The sequence below is a fragment of the Penicillium vulpinum genome (assembly GCF_028829585.1).
Source record: "Penicillium vulpinum strain IBT 29486 chromosome Unknown utg000003l_segment0_segment0, whole genome shotgun sequence".
Classification (NCBI taxonomy): domain Eukaryota; kingdom Fungi; phylum Ascomycota; class Eurotiomycetes; order Eurotiales; family Aspergillaceae; genus Penicillium; species Penicillium vulpinum.
The window spans coordinates 7,639,415-7,659,464 of NW_026643243.1; the positions used below are offsets into that span (position 1 = coordinate 7,639,415).

The 20,050-nt window shown below is 45.6% G+C and overlaps 8 protein-coding genes across 8 annotated transcripts; 5 read left to right on the forward strand and 3 right to left on the reverse strand.

The window, feature by feature from the left end:
• Nucleotides 1-1,657: 1,657 nt before the first annotated feature.
• Nucleotides 1,658-4,408, forward strand: N7479_007931 (putative glycosyl hydrolase; the record flags this gene model as incomplete). Its single annotated transcript, XM_057255625.1, has 2 exons — nt 1,658-2,935; nt 2,999-4,408. The coding sequence occupies 2 exons, from the start codon at nt 1,658-1,660 to the stop codon at nt 4,406-4,408; spliced, it is 2,688 nt and encodes an 895-aa protein (XP_057109487.1).
• Nucleotides 4,409-4,881: 473 nt separating this feature from the next.
• On the reverse strand, nt 4,882-6,081 carry N7479_007932 (uncharacterized protein; the record flags this gene model as incomplete). The annotated part of the gene is made up of 1 exon (XM_057255626.1): nt 4,882-6,081. The coding sequence occupies one exon, from the start codon at nt 6,079-6,081 to the stop codon at nt 4,882-4,884; it is 1,200 nt and encodes a 399-aa protein (XP_057109488.1).
• A 950-nt stretch (nt 6,082-7,031) lies between these two features.
• On the forward strand, nt 7,032-7,568 carry N7479_007933 (uncharacterized protein; the record flags this gene model as incomplete). Its single annotated transcript, XM_057255627.1, has 3 exons — nt 7,032-7,124; nt 7,165-7,217; nt 7,271-7,568. The coding sequence occupies 3 exons, from the start codon at nt 7,032-7,034 to the stop codon at nt 7,566-7,568; spliced, it is 444 nt and encodes a 147-aa protein (XP_057109489.1).
• A 335-nt stretch (nt 7,569-7,903) lies between these two features.
• On the forward strand, nt 7,904-8,902 carry N7479_007934 (uncharacterized protein; the record flags this gene model as incomplete). The annotated part of the gene is given in 3 exon segments (XM_057255628.1): nt 7,904-8,167; nt 8,181-8,436; nt 8,523-8,902. The coding sequence occupies 3 exon segments, from the start codon at nt 7,904-7,906 to the stop codon at nt 8,900-8,902; spliced, it is 900 nt and encodes a 299-aa protein (XP_057109490.1).
• A 732-nt stretch (nt 8,903-9,634) lies between these two features.
• Nucleotides 9,635-11,310, reverse strand: N7479_007935 (putative carboxylesterase; the record flags this gene model as incomplete). The annotated part of the gene is given in 3 exon segments (XM_057255629.1): nt 9,635-11,011; nt 11,062-11,108; nt 11,127-11,310. 3 exon segments carry the CDS (start codon nt 11,308-11,310, stop codon nt 9,635-9,637), a joined length of 1,608 nt encoding a protein of 535 aa, XP_057109491.1.
• Nucleotides 11,311-14,431: 3,121 nt separating this feature from the next.
• On the forward strand, nt 14,432-16,094 carry N7479_007936 (uncharacterized protein; the record flags this gene model as incomplete). Its single annotated transcript, XM_057255630.1, has 3 exons — nt 14,432-14,773; nt 14,828-15,810; nt 15,860-16,094. The coding sequence occupies 3 exons, from the start codon at nt 14,432-14,434 to the stop codon at nt 16,092-16,094; spliced, it is 1,560 nt and encodes a 519-aa protein (XP_057109492.1).
• Nucleotides 16,095-16,447: 353 nt separating this feature from the next.
• On the forward strand, nt 16,448-18,033 carry N7479_007937 (glycoside hydrolase family 76 protein; the record flags this gene model as incomplete). The annotated part of the gene is made up of 4 exons (XM_057255631.1): nt 16,448-16,547; nt 16,626-16,882; nt 16,930-17,379; nt 17,458-18,033. 4 exons carry the CDS (start codon nt 16,448-16,450, stop codon nt 18,031-18,033), a joined length of 1,383 nt encoding a protein of 460 aa, XP_057109493.1.
• A 240-nt stretch (nt 18,034-18,273) lies between these two features.
• On the reverse strand, nt 18,274-19,971 carry N7479_007938 (Amino acid/polyamine transporter I; the record flags this gene model as incomplete). Its single annotated transcript, XM_057255632.1, has 2 exons — nt 18,274-18,299; nt 18,369-19,971. The coding sequence occupies 2 exons, from the start codon at nt 19,969-19,971 to the stop codon at nt 18,274-18,276; spliced, it is 1,629 nt and encodes a 542-aa protein (XP_057109494.1).
• Between the last annotated feature and the right edge of the window lie 79 nt (nt 19,972-20,050).

Sequence of the window (20,050 nt, forward strand, 5' to 3'; positions counted from 1 at the left end):
AAGGCCGGTAGCGACTCGTCCCCGAAAACCAGTGCAGTCGTTGGAAGAAGAGTCAATTGAGTATCAATACAGCCATGAGTTGTGAGATGTTGTAAAGATAGACAAAGTACGGCTTGCCCCCAATCGTTAACGAGTTGAGGATAAAGAAAGATGAAGAAAAGCCGCCCAACCAACGCCAGACTCGCCGACACAAAAGTGAGAGGGGGATGTGTGTGTGGATTCGACTACCACATTCCAATCGCCTAGGAGCACTGGCATGGTAACAAGGCGTTGTTCCCTAGACCATTTGCACCTCCTGTAGGGGAAACTGCACCTACGTACCCTTCGACACTTGACTGCATTAAGCATGAAACCCACAATCCCATTGTGGTTCTATGGAACATTGGATGAGAAGGTGACAAGAGTGCAACAGGCAACCTCTCATTTCCATGGTTTCCTTGTGAGCGCTCCACGATAAGGGATCGCCGTGGCATTCCAGAGCAGCTGTCAAACAGATCAATTTTATCAGTCGAACGAAGCTGACGAATCAGCAAGATGCATGATTGATTAGAGGGGACAGTGGATACAGGGGTAGACAGGGCGGTCTAGGGCATCTAGGGCTGCAAACGAACGTGATGCAACAATTGACGCATTCCGGTGTTGCAACTCATCTTTCTGTCAGGTAGAGGCCCACGCACTGTCACTTATTCTTACACGCGTGATGAACAATCGCTTTATCACCTTTTTCTCACATGAAGGCTGCTATGTTGCTGTAAACAAACGCCACGCATGTTGAAGGAGCTGTACAACGTAGGGGTTAATCTATGAGTTCGGCATACCACAGGGGGACCCCCTGAGGAAGGCTATGTACATTGTGAGAATCATTTTTCTGAGCCAGCCCCTGTGTCCTCATTATTTTAAAAGATTTGAATCCTGCGAGCTTCCTGAGGTCTACAAGGACTTTGGGAGTAACTATTCACTTACTGAAACGAAAACTGATTGGAGCTCTAAGACCTTGATGCCTTGATACCTTGATGCCTGAACATTTTTGAGGCCTAAATTGAGGCCTGAACTTCTGCCTTAATAATCAGGCATTAAATATAACAAAATCCATAATCGTCCACGGATGGACAGCTTGCTGCTTTCACATTGTTATGGATTATATATATTCCAGTAACAACATCTTGTTTATTCCAAATTCAAGATTTGAAATTAAGAAAAGATTTGCACGGCAGGATGCTTGGAAACCCCGCAAACCCCAATAGGCCTAAGAATAGGAGATCCTGATAAGGCCAGAATTGGAATATGCTCAGTCCATCACCTCATCGGAGCAGAAATGACTTCCGATTATCCTCACGGCCCAAATAACTAGGCTTCTCAGCAACCCCGTTGGGAAATGCCCCTGGTGATCCTATGCAGACCGGGAAAGATTGCAGGTTTGCCGGAATCCCCGTATGAACTAGTCCTAGCCCAGAAGGTCGTCGGAGAACATCATCCAAACAAAACAGCCTACATCCCACGGTCGTATAAACCTTCAATCGTGTGACACAGTGTTACTTCGTCCTGAACGCCACTTCAGGAGTTTTATGCTTTAAATGAACAAGCCATCCCGTACATTTTGCGATACAAGCTCAGCGTGACTGCTGGTGTCTCAAGAACCAGAACCAACGAAACGACCATGTTCAAGAACATGAGCAAGCTTTGCATAGCACTGGCTATCAGTGCCAGTGCTTGTGCAGCGGTTACCGGTTCCAAGCCCCTTGTCGCCTCTGCCGGTGATATTGCTACTATCCCGGGCTGGTACCTTCAATCAACGACCAAAGTATCAGATGGAATGGATGTACTCTCCAAACCAGGAAAAGATGTCTCATCATGGTATCGGGTTGGTGCTCGCGGCACTGTCATGGCTGGGCTTCTTGAGAATGGGGTATACAACGAGACGGACTTGTTTTACTCGGATAATATGGAATCTATCGAGGATCCCTCCACGTTCGAAAAACCCTGGTTTTATCGAGAAGAGTTTACATTGAATCCATCTACCGGCCAATATTTTACCCTTAAGACACACGGAATCACATCCAAGGCAGATATCTATCTGAATGGAGTGCTCATTGCATCGAGCGACCAGCAGCAAGGCTCCTATGGCGGCCATCAGTACGACTTGACCAAATATGTTAAGGAAGGAGACAACTGTCTTCTCATTCGTGCGTTCCCAACTAACTATCTACGCGATCTTGCCATGGGCTTTGTGGACTGGAATCCCTACCCAGCCGACAATGGCACCGGCGTTTGGCGAAATGTGGAGATTTCTCAGACTGGAGCGGTCTCGATGTCGCCGTTCCGCGTTCTCACCGATTTTACCCAATCCGACTCTAAGCCGGTGAAGGTCACCTTCCGAACTGATTTGACCAATCATGAATCGACTGCTCAACAAGTAATAGTCGGAGGAACCGTCAAAGGGCCAGATGGCTCCACAAGTGTGCAAATTAGCGGCACCTTTGACTTGAAGGCAAACGAGAAAAAAACGGTGTCTATAGCCGCCACAATCGCGAACCCGGATATTTGGTGGCCTGCTACTTGGGGTCAGCAGCCTTTATACACAGTAAAAGCGGACGCCACAATCCAGAAACCTCAGAAGTTGCTGTCAGATAGTTCAATTAGCCAACAATTTGGAATTCGCCATGTATCATCGAAGTTGAACAAGTTCAATGATACCGCATTCTTCGTCAATGGCGAGCCCTTCCAGGTCATCGGAGCTGGATATGGGCCGGATATCTTTATGCGATTCGATATTGACAGGGTGCAGAAGATTTTCGCCTACATGCTGGACATGGGACTCAATACCGTGCGCTTGGAGGGAAAGCAGGAGCACCCAGAACTTTATGAGCTCGCAGATAAAATGGGGATGATGGTCCTAGCAGGATGGGAATGTTGTGACAAATGGGAAGGGTGGACTGTAAGTCTTCTCTATACATATGTACTCTACCCGAGACGCCAAACCATTGACCAGAAACCTTAGTACAATGACGATGCCAACGGTGTGAAATGGGGAAAAGCAGACTACCCGGTTGCAAACGCATCAATGCTGCACGAGGCAGAGATGATGCAAAGCCATGCTTCGATGCTTGGATTCTTGGTTGGTTCTGACTACTGGCCAAATGATCAGGCTACCGAGATCTATCTCGATGCCTTCAAAGCTATGGATTGGCCCAACCCAATTATTGCATCAGCCAGCAAGCGTGGTTATCCTGACGCTCTTGGACCATCCGGAATGAAGATGGACGGCCCGTACGAATGGGTACCCCCGAACTACTGGTATGGTAAAAAAGAAGGAGCGGCATTTGGGTTTGGATCTGAATTGGGTGCCGGAGTTGGAACACCTGAGATGAGCAGCATGAAAAAGTTCATGTCTGATGCCGATCTGGAATCACTCTGGAAAGAGCCAGATGCAACCCAATATCATATGTCCCGCTACGATTCGCAGTTTTATGATCGCTCAATCTACAACAAGGCTCTCATTGCCCGATACGGAAAGCCATCCAGCCTGGAAGACTACGTCATCAAAAGTCAGATGGCAGATTACGAAGCCACCCGATCTCAGTTTGAAGGTTACTCGACGCAGCAAAATGCCACTCGACCTGCCACGGGACTTATTTACTGGATGTTGAATAGTGCCTGGCCAAATCTGCATTGGCAGTTGTTTGATTACTATCTCAACCCAATTGGAGCCTACTTCGGCACCAAGGTCGGAGCGCGTGAGGAACATGTAGCTTATGATTATGATAACCAGAAGATTTGGTTGATTAACCACTCGCTTGAAAAGACCGGAAATCGGCAGATCAAAGTTGATCTAATTGATTCAACTGGCAAAGCACTATCCGCGGCTACAGTGGAGAGCAAGACAACGCCCCATTCCTCAAAGGTGGTGGCTTCGCTTCAAGGAATTAAAAAGATCACAGACGTTGGCTTCCTCCGTCTCACACTCAGTGATACCGAATCCAAAACTGTCCTCAGTCGCAATGTTTACTGGCTCTCTCCCACCAACGACGTCTTGGACTGGTCAAATTCTGATTGGTACATCACACCAGTTACCAAATTTGCCAAGTATACCAAGCTGCAGACATTGGCAGCGGCTACATTGAAGGCTACACTACAGAGCCTGGAGCTGAATTCTGCAACAGATGACGGGTTGACTCATGCTGAGGTTGTGCTCGAAAATCAATCCACAGGACCAGCAGTTTTCATTCGTCTGAATGCTATCAATACAGTCAACAACACAGAGATTGCACCGGTTTATTGGTCTGACAATTATGTGACTCTTTGGCCGAAAGAGCAGTTGCGGCTGACTTTTGCATTCGAAGGAGATATCCAGCATACTCAGATCGAAGTCACAGGAAGGAATGTGAAGAAAGTGACCCTCAAGGTTTAGGATGTTTGAGGACATAAGGGTTCCATGTAGCCTATGGGATGATGTGAATTTATATTGAGAGTCAACGTCTAGCTTGTAAATGAAGAACCCTTGGCTTACTTGCTACATAAAGGCCCTTTCTTATCTTGAAAACAATGTTCATTAAATTTAATGGTAACTGCGGTTTGAAGGATTATTTATCGCTTTCTTGTAACTGACTGATTTGTATAATCGCACTTGACCTCCTACACCATGAACATAATGTCGCCAAACGCATTTTGGCTGGAGCATCAACAAAATTACAATAAGTACACAAGGGCTTCAGCTTTCATAACTTCTGTACTATGTCGTTGTATTCCAAAAAAAAGCATGGGCATTACATATGACAAAACAGAATGAAGCAGATATTCCGCGGAGTGTCTGAGGTAGAGTATGTCCAAAGAGCAAATAAAATCTCAAATTATAACACGCCCCGAATGCGCAATGTACGAAAATCATATAGAAGTAACCAACGAGAAAGGTCTTTCAGTCTTTGTCTGTAATAACTTCAACACATGTGACATCTTTGGCCCAGAATATTCGACCCCAAGGACAGTAGGAGTTTTGATATCTTCGGAGTAAAATATGTTGAGATGCTGGCCCTTAGAATCGCACAATGAAGATGTCTTTGGAATGTCGGGAAATGTTAAGAGACCCTTAGCAGGTGTGCTGGCCCAGAGATAATATAGCGAAATACTTTGTAAAGCCAGAAATCCCTGACTCAGCTCCTTGATAAATGGAGTCAAGTCGTTTCCTGGCGCTAGGGAAACATGATGTAGTGTGAGTGAAGTCAAGGTTGGGCGAACTTTGGCGAGTAACTTGTGGAGATCTGGGTCCCCCATGGATGTCCGGAACAAAGCAAGTTCGCGCAGTTGGGAAAAGCTGGCGCTCTCGGCCAATTCATGCATAAATTCAGATGCCAAATCATGCATGCCAAGGTTTAATAGGAGGGTCTGGAGATTTGGAGCACTAAGAACCAGCTCAAGTAGGAAGCCGAAGTTATCCAACGTGAGATATTGTTCCAAAGAGAGATTTTGTAGATTGGCCCACACGATCTTAAACTCCGGTTGGCGATAGAGGAGCTTGGGAAGACGGCGCATATCCATGATCAAGGTGCGCGAGTTTCTGTTGGCATAGATAAGATGGAACGACGAAACTGGCAGACGAGCATCGACGACCAGCGCAAAGAACACGGCGACAGCGTCTGTGATAGTGACATGAGTCATGTCCGGATGACCCTCTGGATATCGACAAAAGATAAAGAACGATCGACAATTAATCAAGTTTTGGATTAGATTATCACGCAGAGACCGAATCGCTTCGACTTCTAAAGGAGCGGAGATAGGACCCCATGGATGACGGTTCCAAACCAAGCCGCGACCGACTCCATTTTGAAGCATGAAAGCCAACCCGGTGACATAGGGACGTAATGCAATATTCTGCGAGAGAGCGTTGATACGACGCAGACTGTCTTCAGAGAGGTTGGTCTTGATAGTTGAGAAGAACCGCTGTGCAAAGTGATGAAACGTTTTCCTCTGAAGTTCGCGACAGACTAAACGTAGTGCTAATACTTCATCTGCCTCAAGGAAGTCTGCAACCAACTCGGTCAGCTCAACCGGGAGCGAATGGAGGAAGGATAATGAGACTGGTTTCATTTTGTGAGTATTTACATGAAGAGTTTAGGATGACGAAAGGTGGAGAAGGAGGAGAAAGCAGCTTCCCCGGATTCCCGAAACCTCCAGGGACTCTACTTTTACCCCTCACTTGGAAAGTCTTCCAAAGTCTTTTTTAGGTGAATGACTTTCTGGAATCATTATTGTTTCTAAGGCCAGAATCTGCAGGCAGGAATGGCTATTCAGGCATACACGTATGGACCCACTTTCCCTTCTCGGAAGCATATGTTCCTACAAATTCAAGACAAGCACAAGCTCTTCGACATTCCCAGTGCCTGAGGGTTCCTCTGCTAGCTTTTAACGATCCCCCAAGGTTGCTATAGATCGAGTCCCTAGCTCATGATCTTGAAAATAAATAAAAAAGAATATGTATTATTCCACTTATGCATTCCCAACCCATTTGGTTGGGCGTAGCCTATGCGTAGGTACTACTAGCCATAGTATCGCCCCTCCTTTTTTTTTAAAAGAAAAAAAAATTGCTTCAAATGTTGCTAATATATTTTTTTTGGTCAGCTTTATTCACTACTCCCTCCCACCTAGATCCTCTTCAAAGAGGAAATTAGAGTCGGCAGAACATTATTATCCAGTACGGAATGCAAAGAAAGAGGGGGTACAGGATTGCACGAGAATCATACACAGCATAGAGCACTCGACTTTCCACGCGGAAGAATCCGACGAAAGACAGCAAATACCCATTGATCTGATTTACAATGGAACTAGTCCAACAAATATCAATTGGATAGTGCCGTCATCAACTATGAGCTTACATCGGGATTACCTGGAGCCCGGTCTAGTGAGCTCATCAAGCTTTCCAGGATTGGGAACTTTAGCCGAAATGCTGATTATAGACCCGCTACTCGCTTTACCACCATGAGAAAATTCCAGCAAGGTTTGTATCGGAACGGGTAGGCTGATGGGAGCTAGAAGCAGCTATGGTCAAAATCTGGGGAGGCTGGCCTGAGGTTCGCATGATGCGGCTGGGACCCCAGAGTCATGGAGGCGAAACAATGGAACGAGCCGAACCAGTAGGCTCCTGGATTTCTTGATAGCTTGATCATGCTGTAGCTCCGTACTATCAAGCTCAACGTGGCGCCCACGATCGGAACGGTAGAGGGATTGTAAGTGAGCAGTGAGGCTGTTTTCTTTTCGGCCCTAAGATAGTTGCTAACAGGTCCACGGGTAATAAATCACTTTCAGCATCCGAGAAAAATTCTGGTCGCGTGGCTGATTTGTGCTCGGCGAAGATACTGGTTCTTCTTGTCGCAAAGCTTGTCAGTGTCTTGTCAATAGTGAGCAGGGACAAGCAAAATGCTACTCTTTCCAGTGTACAGCATGATTCTGAAACTGGATCTCGATGCGGTTTTCAACGTGATGTTCGAGGCCGTGTTGTATTTGTCTTCGGTGATTCGTCATTCGGAGACGGGATAGTTTGGTTCATCGGAACCATCGAGCCAGATGGATGCTCATAACGACGGAGCTCGCGCGTAACCAAGTGATTGAGCGCTGACAATCCATGGAAAAAGCATCATGCGAGTTGTGTGATCGCCAGGAGAGGAAGAATTGCGCTCATTCTTTCAAGGTCACTGCTGAGGAGCAATTCAGGGTGTGGGTTGAAAGAAGGCCCAAGGCGATCGGGTCAATCTGATTGGGGGACATAGGAAATACGGGGTCGGTAATAGGTCGGGCCGAAACCAAAAGAAGTCCCCCGGGCCATTTTTGATTAAGCACCAAACTCATATTCCATGCTCTACTCCTTGGATATATTTGTACTTATCTCTCCGGAATTGGCACGTACTCGCCTGGAATGGCTGAAACTACAACACTGCCTGATAATACCTCGGATTTCGGTGATTATGTGAGCAATGAAGATGAGCAGCTTGACCTCGAAGAGCTTGTAGAGCCCTGGCATAAGTACGATATAACGGAAACATCGAATGTCTTTTATCCCATTGATCTTGGAGAATTGCTCAACGAGAGATATCTGGTCGAGCATAAACTCGGCTTTGGTGGTGGCTCTACTGTCTGGATGGCCCATGACCTTCACGATAAGAGGGGCGTGGCCCTCAAAGTCATGTGTTTAGGGGACTGGGGGGGGAAACGAATACCGCATGCAGGATGAAATCCTCCAGAATGTACAAGATACCTCTCATTTAGCGATGTATCTAGAGACTTTCATCCTCCCTAGGAGCGAACATAGGGTTCTCGTGTTTCCTTTAATGGGGCCATGCATTTCTCCTATTGACTTGGAACAAACCTCTATGGCTAGTCGCATGTCAGCTGCTCGGCAATTGCTAGAAGCCCTGGAAAATTTACACAAAGCAGGAATCGTACACCGTGGTGAGTGAGCCTACTCCCCCTCCTCTGTTTCTTTGTTAAGGTATATTCATCTTATGTTATATTATATTCTAATGAACGTCTTATAGATATAAATGAGAGAAACTGTATGTGGGGAATGATTCCTCTCCACAATCTTAATAGGAGTGCGAAGTACAAGGCACTTGGTCGGCCACTAAAGCAAAATATACCATTTGTTAACCTCGGGAAGAAGGGGGAGCTTGTTCAGCCAATCAAGGTCCCCAAGAATTTACGCACAGAGGAATTCTTTCTCGGTGACTTTGGCCTAGCGAAAAAGCTTAGCGATAGCATAACTCAACGAGGCTACCCCCCTTCGCAATATTGCTCCCCAGAACGTCTTCATGGAAAGGATTCAAGTCTTGCCTGCGATATGTGGAGCTATATGGTTGTATTTACTGTGCTCTGCCTTGGCTTTCCACCTTTTCCTACTTGGCTCGAGGGGGAGTAATAAGTGCTTTCGTTAGGTGTTTAGGTCCACTACCTGAACAATGGAAGGGCCTTTACGTCCACCCCGAAGGGCTTGATTCTTGGTATGATCAATCTAAAGAATCTAATCCGAATCATGACCTTGCATCAACAATTGAATACTTTCGTCCCGATGCCGATCCGATCGAGCGACAATATGTGAACTCCATCATGTGCAAAGTGTTTCAATATTGTCCGGGAAAACGTCCCACTGCAACAGAGCTTTTACAGGATCCGGCATTCCGGGCTATCATGGACAAATATGGTTGTTGATCTGGGATCCATTCCATCTTCCTGTTTCTCTAGTTTCTTTTGCTCTAATGTTGTTTCTTGATCGCCAGAGCTGGATAAACGTTCCGACAATACACATGTCATCCGTCTCGGCACTAGGAAATTACATGAGATTTGACTTTTCATAAAGTGCAAAGAATTTCGAGGCAGGCAAATGAAAACGTGTGCAACGAAAAGCAAAATGGTAGAGGAGGAGCTTCCATGGATTTCTGAAGCTTATGGGACTGTGACTTCTGATTCGATTGAAAGACCTAGACGATGACTAAGTGTTGATCAACGGGGAGAGAAAAGTAGGGTAATATGTGTGCCGGACTTTTAATGATGGAGTATTGATTTTTATCGTTTCGATGATTTTCATATGACGGGTGACTTCCAAGGTGTGTGAGGTGTGGCACGAAGCCTCTATCTATGTATCATATATCATTCATTGCTGCATAGCTGCCGCAAAATCCTTCCACATCGAGCAACGTTCTACCTCCAAGCGTGGAATAAGTTCCATCTCCGTTGAATTTGTCTGGAGTTTGAGTCGCTGTCCGGCCCCAATACCCCAAGCTTGCCATTCAGGGGAGTCTTTGTAACGGTAAATGTTGGGGTTTAAGGCTTTGATAAAGCTCAAGTAGTAATCCATGGTTATGGTGACGATTTTTGCGTTAAAGCTTGCATATGAATAAGTTGGTTCATTAGTTTCCCCTACCCCGAAAATTGCAGGCAAATCAAACACGTGAGGAACACCCATCCCATTTGCAATTTTTGTGGCGTCGCGGACATTGTACCGATAATTCCAGACGCGGTGGGGCGAGAATGATTTAGCCATCGCCGCGGCCATGAAGTTTCCTGGGCAAGTGAAGGTTGAATCTCCATAAGCGCCAGCAGCCAATGCGAAACAAGCCGCGTGTCTAGGAAGTGGCTCCGCATGCTCATATGCTTTGTTGATGGCATTCAGTTGGCCACGAGAGAGTCCTGGATAATTGTTCTTCCTAAACTGGGCTACTTCAGGTTTGTTGCTTGCATTGTACGCGAAATCGGTGCCCTCATTTGTCTCATCCCCGACTAATAAAGGCACGTGAACAAATTTTCCTTCATTGAATAAGTTATAAAGCTGATCATGGATCACGTTTCCATCAACAACAGGGAGAAAATACCACCGAGGAACTGGCGTCGGACTGCCCCCTGGGAATGGGTTGTCGAGGTTGAACTTTTGGATCGTTTTAATATCCACAGAACGCAAGCATTCCAAGGAGTCCGTTGTATTGTCACAGCTAACATTTTTCACGAATCGGTCGTACTGAAACTCCATCTGTGCAACTGTCCTTTGAGTAGGCCAGAATGGCGACTCTGCTACTGCCCCAACGAAAAGAGCCGTGTTGCGCTTACCATACGCGGTAAGATGATAGGCAACTGATCCTGCACCGGCAGAGTCACCATGAATGACTACATGATCTGGGTTACCTCCAAATTTGCGAATGTGCTTCTGAACCCAATGGAGAGCCTTGCGCTGATCAAGTAGTCCAGCATTAAGATCACCATTTTTTCGCACATGCTCACTAGCAAGGAAACCAAGCACACCGACGCGGTAATTAAAGTTGACAAAGACAATGTTGTTGCCTGACTGCTGAACCACTTCGCTGCCGTTATAATTGCCATTCGCATTGTTGGCGTATCCACCTCCTTGGATGAACAGCCAGACAGGGAAGTTCGAATCCGCACTCGCGTTCGTTGGCCGCCATACGTTGATAAATAAACAGTCCTCTGCTAAGCAGTCGCTGGTTGACTCTCCAACCCCCACGCAAAGGGGGCCAAACTATCTGAGTCAGTTCAGTGCGCTAAAGCAAGGGCGGAGACTAGTATTACCGATACTGCATCCAAAACCCCTACAATATTTTCCGGATCCTCTGGGCCTCAGAATCGCAATTTACCCAAGGGTGCCTTTGCGTATCTTATCCCAAGATACTGATCAATACCATTGGACAGTGACATTCCCCGGTACTGAGAATATCCCAAGTCGATTACCGGAAATCGCGGCATTGAAGGGGAAGGTAAAGCCGACAGCAGACCACCAAAGAGGCCTCCAATCAATATTATGATTGTTTTAATGGCCATGATTGTGCAAATCCAGTCAAAATACTCTATATAAATAGCGCTTAATGCCTTGTCTTGGGACATCAAGGTTCGGGGACCGACGAAACCTTGAGCGCTTCTAGGGAATGCTATACAACGAGAGATCTCTAAAGAGAGAAAGACTGTGGTGTATCTCCTGTGTAGCAAAGCGGACGAGGAGAGAAAGGAAGAGACAGGAAGGAAAGGAGGGAAGGGAGGAGGAGGAGGGATCTAACTGACTATATGGTCCTGATTTTAGAGCCCCATAACCTACACAGCACCCCTTCAACAGTATATTACTCACCGCCACTCAGATAATTCAAATGAAAAGGAATGCATCATCTGAGACGTATATATGGACAGATTTTATGGATAGCTCACAAAATCATGTCCAATCTCGAGAACTACACAGATGGAATCGTCCTAAGATGAAACCTACTCCCGGAAGGTTAGAAACTTGCTGCAAGTTTCCTAGCAATAAAAAAGGCCTGAATGCTGGCTACCCTACTATTTTATATTCAAAAGTTTCTCAATCCTGAATCTAGCTAGTTTGATGGGTTGTTTTATTATTTCCATATTAGCGTACAAAACAGCATTGATGAATGGTAAAGAGTATACCAGAAGGATAGCGCAAGATCTTCGGATTGGAACCATGGAATACAGAGAGAATACTACTCCGTATATGAATAGTACCAGACCCAGGAGTCCAGGGGGAAATTCAATCATGGTGATCAACAAAGGTTGCATCAGGTAGTTCTTCGATGAACCGGCAATTTTTAAGGTAATACTAGATCGTACGGAATATGCAATGCAGGATTCTCCAGCGCCGCCTTTCAATACATCATCTATATAAATACCCGCCTGAGGCACCATAATCCTTACATGATTGAGCATTAAATCCGGTCCAGGTGTGGTGTGCTCATCCGGATACGAAGACTTATAGGACTCAGGGTTCAAAACCCCTTTTGATACCAATTATCCTACACAACTATAACCCACATGGATAGTTATGTATTTCATACAGGCTTTTTATTGTTGCAAAAGAAACTTCATCAAAAAAAAACGAAAATACATTTAGCTCTGCGCTAAGTGTAATAGACTATAAAGTATGGCCTAAGCGAGTGCTTAGAGTTATAATTGCTACCGAGTCGGGTATTATAGTAGACCTATCCCTCGGCTGTAAGATTGTAATACAACTGTTACTGTTAGAGTACCAATCGACCGGTATACGGCTAAAGGTGTCTTTGATAGTTAAGTCTGTGTCTGTATAGACTAGGAGTCTAGCGATTTCCAATTTATAAGCTGAAGTATCCTACGTTTCTGCACTACAAATTACTGCCCAGATAATAAACACAAACACCCGTGGACCGACCCAACCGTAAGGTCCTTAACGAGACTCGTTGGTTGCTCTCTAAGGCTTTGAAGTATGTATATTAATCAATACGCGGAGATGAATATATTATCTACTTGAGCCCCAAATTTTGTTTTCATGCCATTGAAAGATTACGATCACATTTTCGAAGCTTTATCGGGAAATACTAGTCTAGGACATCAAAAGAACAGACTTAATTTTTTTGAAAAATAAAACAAAAAAAGATGAGGGCCCGAAGCGCGATTCGAACACGCGGCCTCTCCGAGATTGAGATGGAAACCCAAACGGAGAATCATACCACTAGACCATCCGGGCGGAGTATACATTGTGGGGCTGGTTCAGAGCCTAGGTCGCCATATAGTATGTCTCGACATTATCAATAATTTGGGAACTGATATATCGACACCCCAAAGCCCAAAAATTCAAGGACCAACTGACCGTCTTCTACACCGTCTCAGTGTCTAACTCCCCACATAATACTAGCAAGACGATAGATACCTACAATTTAAATATAAACCCTATACAAAATTAAGTCACTTTTATCATATAACACCCCGTATAAGGGGAGGTGGGCGTGGAACAAGGGGTAGTGAAACTGGCAGTGGTGACACCGAGACTAGAGGATAGGAATGTGGAGGAAAACGCGCGCGGGGAGGTGTATGAAAAAGAAGTATATGCAATTTTTAGAGTAGATCAATGCAGAAGTCAATGAAATGTACGATTTTTTACTATGTAAACCAGAATTATATGGTGATATGGCAGAAAACTCTACAGTGGTAGCAAGGTATGGAAGGCGGTTACTGAATTAGCAGGGGGAGGTGTTGATATATCAATTCCCTAGTTATTGTTATTATGATCAAATGTAAAAGTAGAGCTGTCTAGTAGCGCTATCGGCCAAGCAAAAAAAACCCCGCAGCTTGGACTATTGGTAAATACAAATGCGTCCCTTAAAAAATATGCACTATCAACATGGGCAATACTATATACTCCGTACAATGGCACGAATTCGGCGCCCCACTTTGTTTCGGAAAAATCTATGGATTCTTTATAAATTACGATAAAACCCTTGAGGGATTGCTAATATAGTATAACTTCATCAGCAAGCCAGACTTCTGCTAACCTTGGAATGCAAGTGGAAAAGAAGCTGATCAACAAAATTGCAGAATTCATTCGGGGAAATAAGGACGAAAACATCAAGACGTGAGCGAGATGAATGAGAGTGTGATATGAATAACCAGAGCGGAGCTAAATGGTCTCATTCAGAAGACCTGTTCCTGATGCTTATCTCATCTATCGCCCGGATGGTCTAGTGGTATGATTCTCCGTTTGGGTTTCCATCTCAATCTCGGAGAGGCCGCGTGTTCGAATCGCGCTTCGGGCCCTCATCTTTTTTTGTTTTTACTTCCAATTAACAATTTTGCTGAGCGAATCTTCTTATTTCTCCTCTAACCAGTTTGAGGGTTGAGAAAAATGAATGTAATATTTTGTAGACTTTATACCTTTTGTAGTTATGGGCATACTATACACAACCTAATTTCGAAATTTATTGTTGACTGGGAATTATCGTTGACTGCCAACACAATGTGTTGGGCACTTGGCACGATTCCCGGTAACGGTCCGTTAGCGCTAAGCAAAACATGAGAGAGAAACAAAATCGAGCTTGAAACAAAGCGCGATCGCAATGGCCGAAAAAAATACATATACTCTGGGTATCTCCTTAAAGATCACGTTCTCCATCTAAACTTCTCGGCCATGCAACCTGTGTACCCATCGGATTCTTGTGCAACCGAGCCGCGTCCATCCTCCCCGTGCAAGGCATGGCATACAGTCAACGGAGAGAAACCTCACACCCTAAATCCAAGTCAATCCCAAAGCCCAGAACTTGGTCAGGAAAAACAAACAACTGGTGATGAATTGGGGCCCCTTTATAGTGTCCTGCCAAATGGCGAAAAGACTTTCGTTATTATGACGGGATCCTTTGCGGCCCTAATTTCACCTCTTTCTAGCAGTATTTATCTACCAGCGCTCCCCTCCTTGGCTAACGACATGGATGTTTCTGTGTCGCTGATAAACCTGACTATCACCACATATCTGGTAATGTCCACCGATGTATATGTACCGAGACAACATGAAGCTGATCATCTATAGATATTCCAAGGTCTCGCACCTTCTTTCATTGGCAGCTTTTCTGATATTTATGGGCGTCGTCCTGCATATATCATTGCATTTGTCATTTATCTTGGAGCTAATGTTGGCCTCGCTTTGCAAAACAACTTCACGGCCCTAATGATTCTGCGCTGTATGCAGTCCTCGGGCAGTAGTGGCACAATTGCACTGGGAAGCGCTGTTGTAGCCGATCTATCAACCCGCGCCGAGCGAGGAAAGTATATTGGATATGCTGGAATTGGAATAGCACTAGGACCGACACTTGGCCCCGTTATCGGTGGTTTATTGGACCATTTCCTGGGATGGCGATCCATATTTTGGTTTCTGGTCATTCTATCTGGTGTTTGCTTTGTGGTGATCCTTGTTGTTTTTCCTGAGACATGTCGAGCTGTCGTGGGGAATGGGTCAGTGCCGCCAGCCCCGTGGAATCGTCCACTGTGGACATTATTTGTACAAAATTCACGATTCCACGAACAAGGGACCGCCGATTACTCCACCGTCCAGGAACTGAAGAAGCGCCCAAACCCAATTTCAGCTCTCATGTTAGCTATGCAGAAGGAGATGGGATTAATCCTATTGTATGGATCCTTCTTGTTCGCAGGGTATATGGCTGTTATTAGCACTTTGTCGACCGAGTTGGCGAGTCGATTTGGGTTCAACTCTATTCAAATTGGACTGTGCTATCTTCCCATGGGGGTTGGAAGCATCAGCTCCCGCTGGGTAGTTGGACAACTTATGGACTGGAACTTCCGTCGCGAGGCACAGTTGCAAGGAATGATCATCCACAAGAATCGACAGCAGGAAATCGAAAAATTCGATATCGAGCGAGCACGCCTTGCGATCACTCTCCCACTGATTTATTTGGCTAGTCTTTGCATCATAGGCTACGGCTGGGTAATGCAATATCGCACTACGCTGGCGGGGCCCCCTTGTGATGTTGTTCTTCACTGGTCTTACAACTACAAGTGCATTCAACACCTTGAGTACTTTAGTTATTGATATCAATCACCAAAGTGCTGCCACTGCTGCTGCAGCGAATAACTTATTTCGTTGTCTTATGGGCGCTGGAGCCACAGCTATTGCGTCCCCTCTAATCAAATCCATCGGCATTGGATGGACAGCTACATTCATCGCTGGCCTCTGGGTGTTGGGAAGTCCTGCTCTATGGGTTGTTTTCTATCGGGGATATCGCTGGAGAAGAGAAATTTCCGATAAGCGGCAAGCATCCGAGGGCTCATCTGAGTTATGAATATGCCCAGGTGTACATTAGAAAATGAGCAGAGGAAATATGAAGCCAATCAGATCAACGAAAACCAAAGCTTGTGAAAGCTTGGCACTTGGTCCCCACTGTCTTTACATCCGTGGACTCCACAAAGAGTTGACGACGCTAGCGCCGAGGATTACGCATGCCCTTCTATATCTAAAAATAATATTAAAATGAGATTGCTTGATGTCTATTTTTGAAGAATCTTTTTTATTCCATTCCTTATTCTATTCCTTGGTGCCTCACTGACTACTGTTAAGCATACTGGTCTCCGTTTCGTGCCTGATCTTTTTCATTATCCAACTTTGTATGGGTTGCCATACACCATCCTTGATATTATGCACTTGTTCGGGGGATGGTCCCTTACCAGAGGTGCTCTTGTTGCATTATTGCTTTCCAGTGTAGCACACACAATCGACTTGGATATTAACAGTGAACGTACGTGGTGCAGAGTATATTCTGATTCTATGCTAATTACTATGGGTAATGAGAAGTTAACATTTGAGTTTTTCCCAGAGTCGATCAAAGATGCTGCGAGTACCTCGACTTACGCTATGATGAAATACTATTACGGCAACGAGACCGGCCAAATCCCTGGAGCCTTTCCAGACAAATGGTGGGAAGGAGCTACACTATTGCTTGCACTCCTAGAATACTGGCACTTCACTGGCGACACGACATACAATGAGGAACTAAGTGTTGCATTGCAATGGCAGTCAGGCACGGACGGGGACTATATGCCAAGCAACTACAGTTCTTATCTGGTTAGTAACGTAAGAATCTCAAAAAGCAACAACATCTAATACCGATTATCTGCTAGGGAAACGACGATCAAATGTTCTGGGGTCTAGCAGCTATGACGGCCGCTGAGTTCGCATTTCCGGACCGCTCGAGTGGATTCTCTTGGCTCTCTTTGGCCCAGGGTGTCTTCAATACTCAGATCAAAAGATGGGATACATCCTCGTGTGGCGGTGGGCTACGGTGGCAGATCTGGCCCTACCAGTCTGGCTATACAATGAAAAATTCCATTTCTAATGGGGGTTTATTTCAGTTGTCTGCGCGTTTAGCCCGTTACACCGGAGATGCAATCTATCTCCAGTGGGCTAACAAAATCTGGGATTGGTCTGTCTCGTCACCTCTTCTTAGCAACACAACGTGGAATGTTGCTGATTCCACCGATGTTGCTAATGATTGTGCGACTCAGGGAAATTCGCAATGGACGTACAACTACGGCACTTACCTGATGGGGGCAGCGTATATGTACAACTATGTAAGGAATTCCCGTTTCATATTCCGCGTTTTCTATGTTTGTGTGAGAGGACTTGAACTAACACTACCCCATCCACAGACAAATGGAACTACTCAGTCTCAATGGCTGACGGCAGTAAATGGCCTTTTGAACGCGACATTTGACAACTTTTTCCTCACCGGTGGGATCATTGAGGACTATTACTGCGAGTCCACGGAAACTTGCAATAACAACGAGATCCTCTTCAAAGGACTGACTTCCTCCTGGTTAGCATTGACTGCTCTACTTGTTCCATCAACGTTTGACAGCATTGTCGCAAAACTGCAAACATCGGGACAGGCAGCTGCCGCATCCTGTACTGGCAACAACAATGGAACCTGTGGTGTCCAGTGGTATAAGTCCACATGGGATGGCTGGATGGGAATGGAGGAACAGATCAGCGTTACAAATATCTTCACAGCAAATTTGATCAATTTCAATAAGCCTGCTCCGGTGACATCAACCACTGGTGGAAACAGTACCAGCAATCCAACAGCAGGCGAAACTGATAGTGACGCTTCCAATCCAAAGATGAATGCAGTGACAACTGGCGATAAGGCAGGCGCTGGCATTGTGACCGCAGTTTTTCTGGCTGGCTGGATTGGACTCATGAGTTTCATGATGTTTGGTGGTTAATTGCGCAACCAATTATGTGGACATGGGACTATTGTTTGCTTACGCATTTGGAGTTTCTGTTCTCTGGTACAGAGCAACTAGACATATTGCTTGTTGATGGATTTGGCATTTGGCAAGTGAATTGTTTATAGTATATATCTACTGGAGATACCAATTGAGATACCCTAACTCGCCGGTGGAAGTACAATGCGGGAGGTTAGTGAAACTGATTCACCATTACGCCGAACAGCTTATTCAAGCTCATGCAATCCAGAACCATATTCGTTCTGTGGGATGTGTGTCAGTATCTTAAACAAGCCGCTAAAGTAGCCTTAGAAAGAAAGACGTGCACATACCAAGAAAGTTGCGAGGCTTAGGCTCTTCCCACATGGATTCTAGTCGGTCGATCTCTTCTTTGCCAGACCAGAAATCCATGTCCTCTAACTTAACAAATTTTGTTCTTTTCAGGAGTTTGTAACCCAGAAAAAGACAAGCAAAGATGGGAATGTCAATGTAAGGTGGGATGAAGGACTTGGCATTGAAATGACCAGGAAAGAAAGCATCAAACCCATTGAAGAATGCCACAGTCAAGGAGAATACTATTGTAAAGTAAGCCAGGAAGGGCTGAAAAGGTGACTTGAATGGCAGAGTAGACCGTGAGATGCCGTGGTATTTTAGTCCTTGATAGAAACGAACATAGGTCGCAGCAATTGACGACCACACGATCAATGTGCTCACAGAGCTGAGGTTGCTAATCCAGAAAAAGACCTCAGCCGAGCTTGATGAGACATTGAGGTACACAAGTAGACTCAAAGCAGCAGTGACGGCAACACAAGCGTATGGAACTCCAAATTTCTCAAATCGCAGAAATCGAGGTGCTTTCCCATCCAATGCTGTGGAATATAGAATTCGAGTCGAAGCATAAAAGAAAGAGTTACCGGCCGAAAATGCCGACGTAAGAACAACGGCGTTGATGATGGATGGTAGAACCTGAATACCCCCATTTTCGATTGCAATAACAAAAGGGCTGGCCCCCACACCTGCCGCGCCTGCGCCAATGGCGTTGAGCAGCCTAGGGTCTTTAGATGAGACACATAGACCGACAAGAAAAACGCTGCCAACGTAAAATATAGCAATGCGCCAGAAAACACGCCGCACGGCTTTGGGGATATTTCGCCGGGGGTTTTCAGTCTCTCCTGCTGCAATCACCACCATTTCACTGCCCCCATAGCTGAATGTTGCCTGAATAAAAACTTTCCAAAACGCTAGAAAGCGCCCTAAGGATCCCTCCTCTAGATAGGTATTCATAGGACCAGGATGCTTCCAGTAGCGGAACCCTATACGGTCATGTGTCGGAGCTCCGCCAAGTGTGATGATGAACATGAGCAACATCAACCCCACAATGGTTAGAAGCTTGATCGAACCAAGCACAAACTCGAGTTCACCATAGATCCTAACAGGAAGGCAGTTGAGGGCAAAAATAGCTAGATAAAGTATAGTGATCCACACGGCAGAGGAAATGTTGTTAGGCCAGTAGTCAATCACAAGAGCAGCTGCGCTTATCTCAATCGGAACACCAATAGCAAATTGATACCAATAATTCCAACCTAGAGTAAACCCCAGAGCCTCATCGACAAATCGAGATGCGTACACGGGAACGGCGCCAGGTAATGGAAGCCAGGTCGCCATTTCGCCCATGCTGTTGATCACCGCATAGAGATTAAAGCCAGTTATGAGATATGCAAGGACCGTCGATAATGGCCCGGCTAACGAAAGTACTTGACCTGTGCTAACAAAGAGACCAGTCCCAATAGCACCAGAGAGAGCAAGGAATTGAATATGGCGGGACTTGAGCCGGCGCTGTAGGGTGCCCATTTCTGTCGGCATCCTGACCCCTTTGTCGAGTTCGGGCCGTTCATGATGCTTCACATGATCCACTTTTTTATTTTCTGCCTCCATGTCCTATGAGGTGAAGTTGACTCTGTATCGTTGAGGGGGATGCTGCGGCTGCGGCCTGTTGGAGTGAGACTGGCGACTT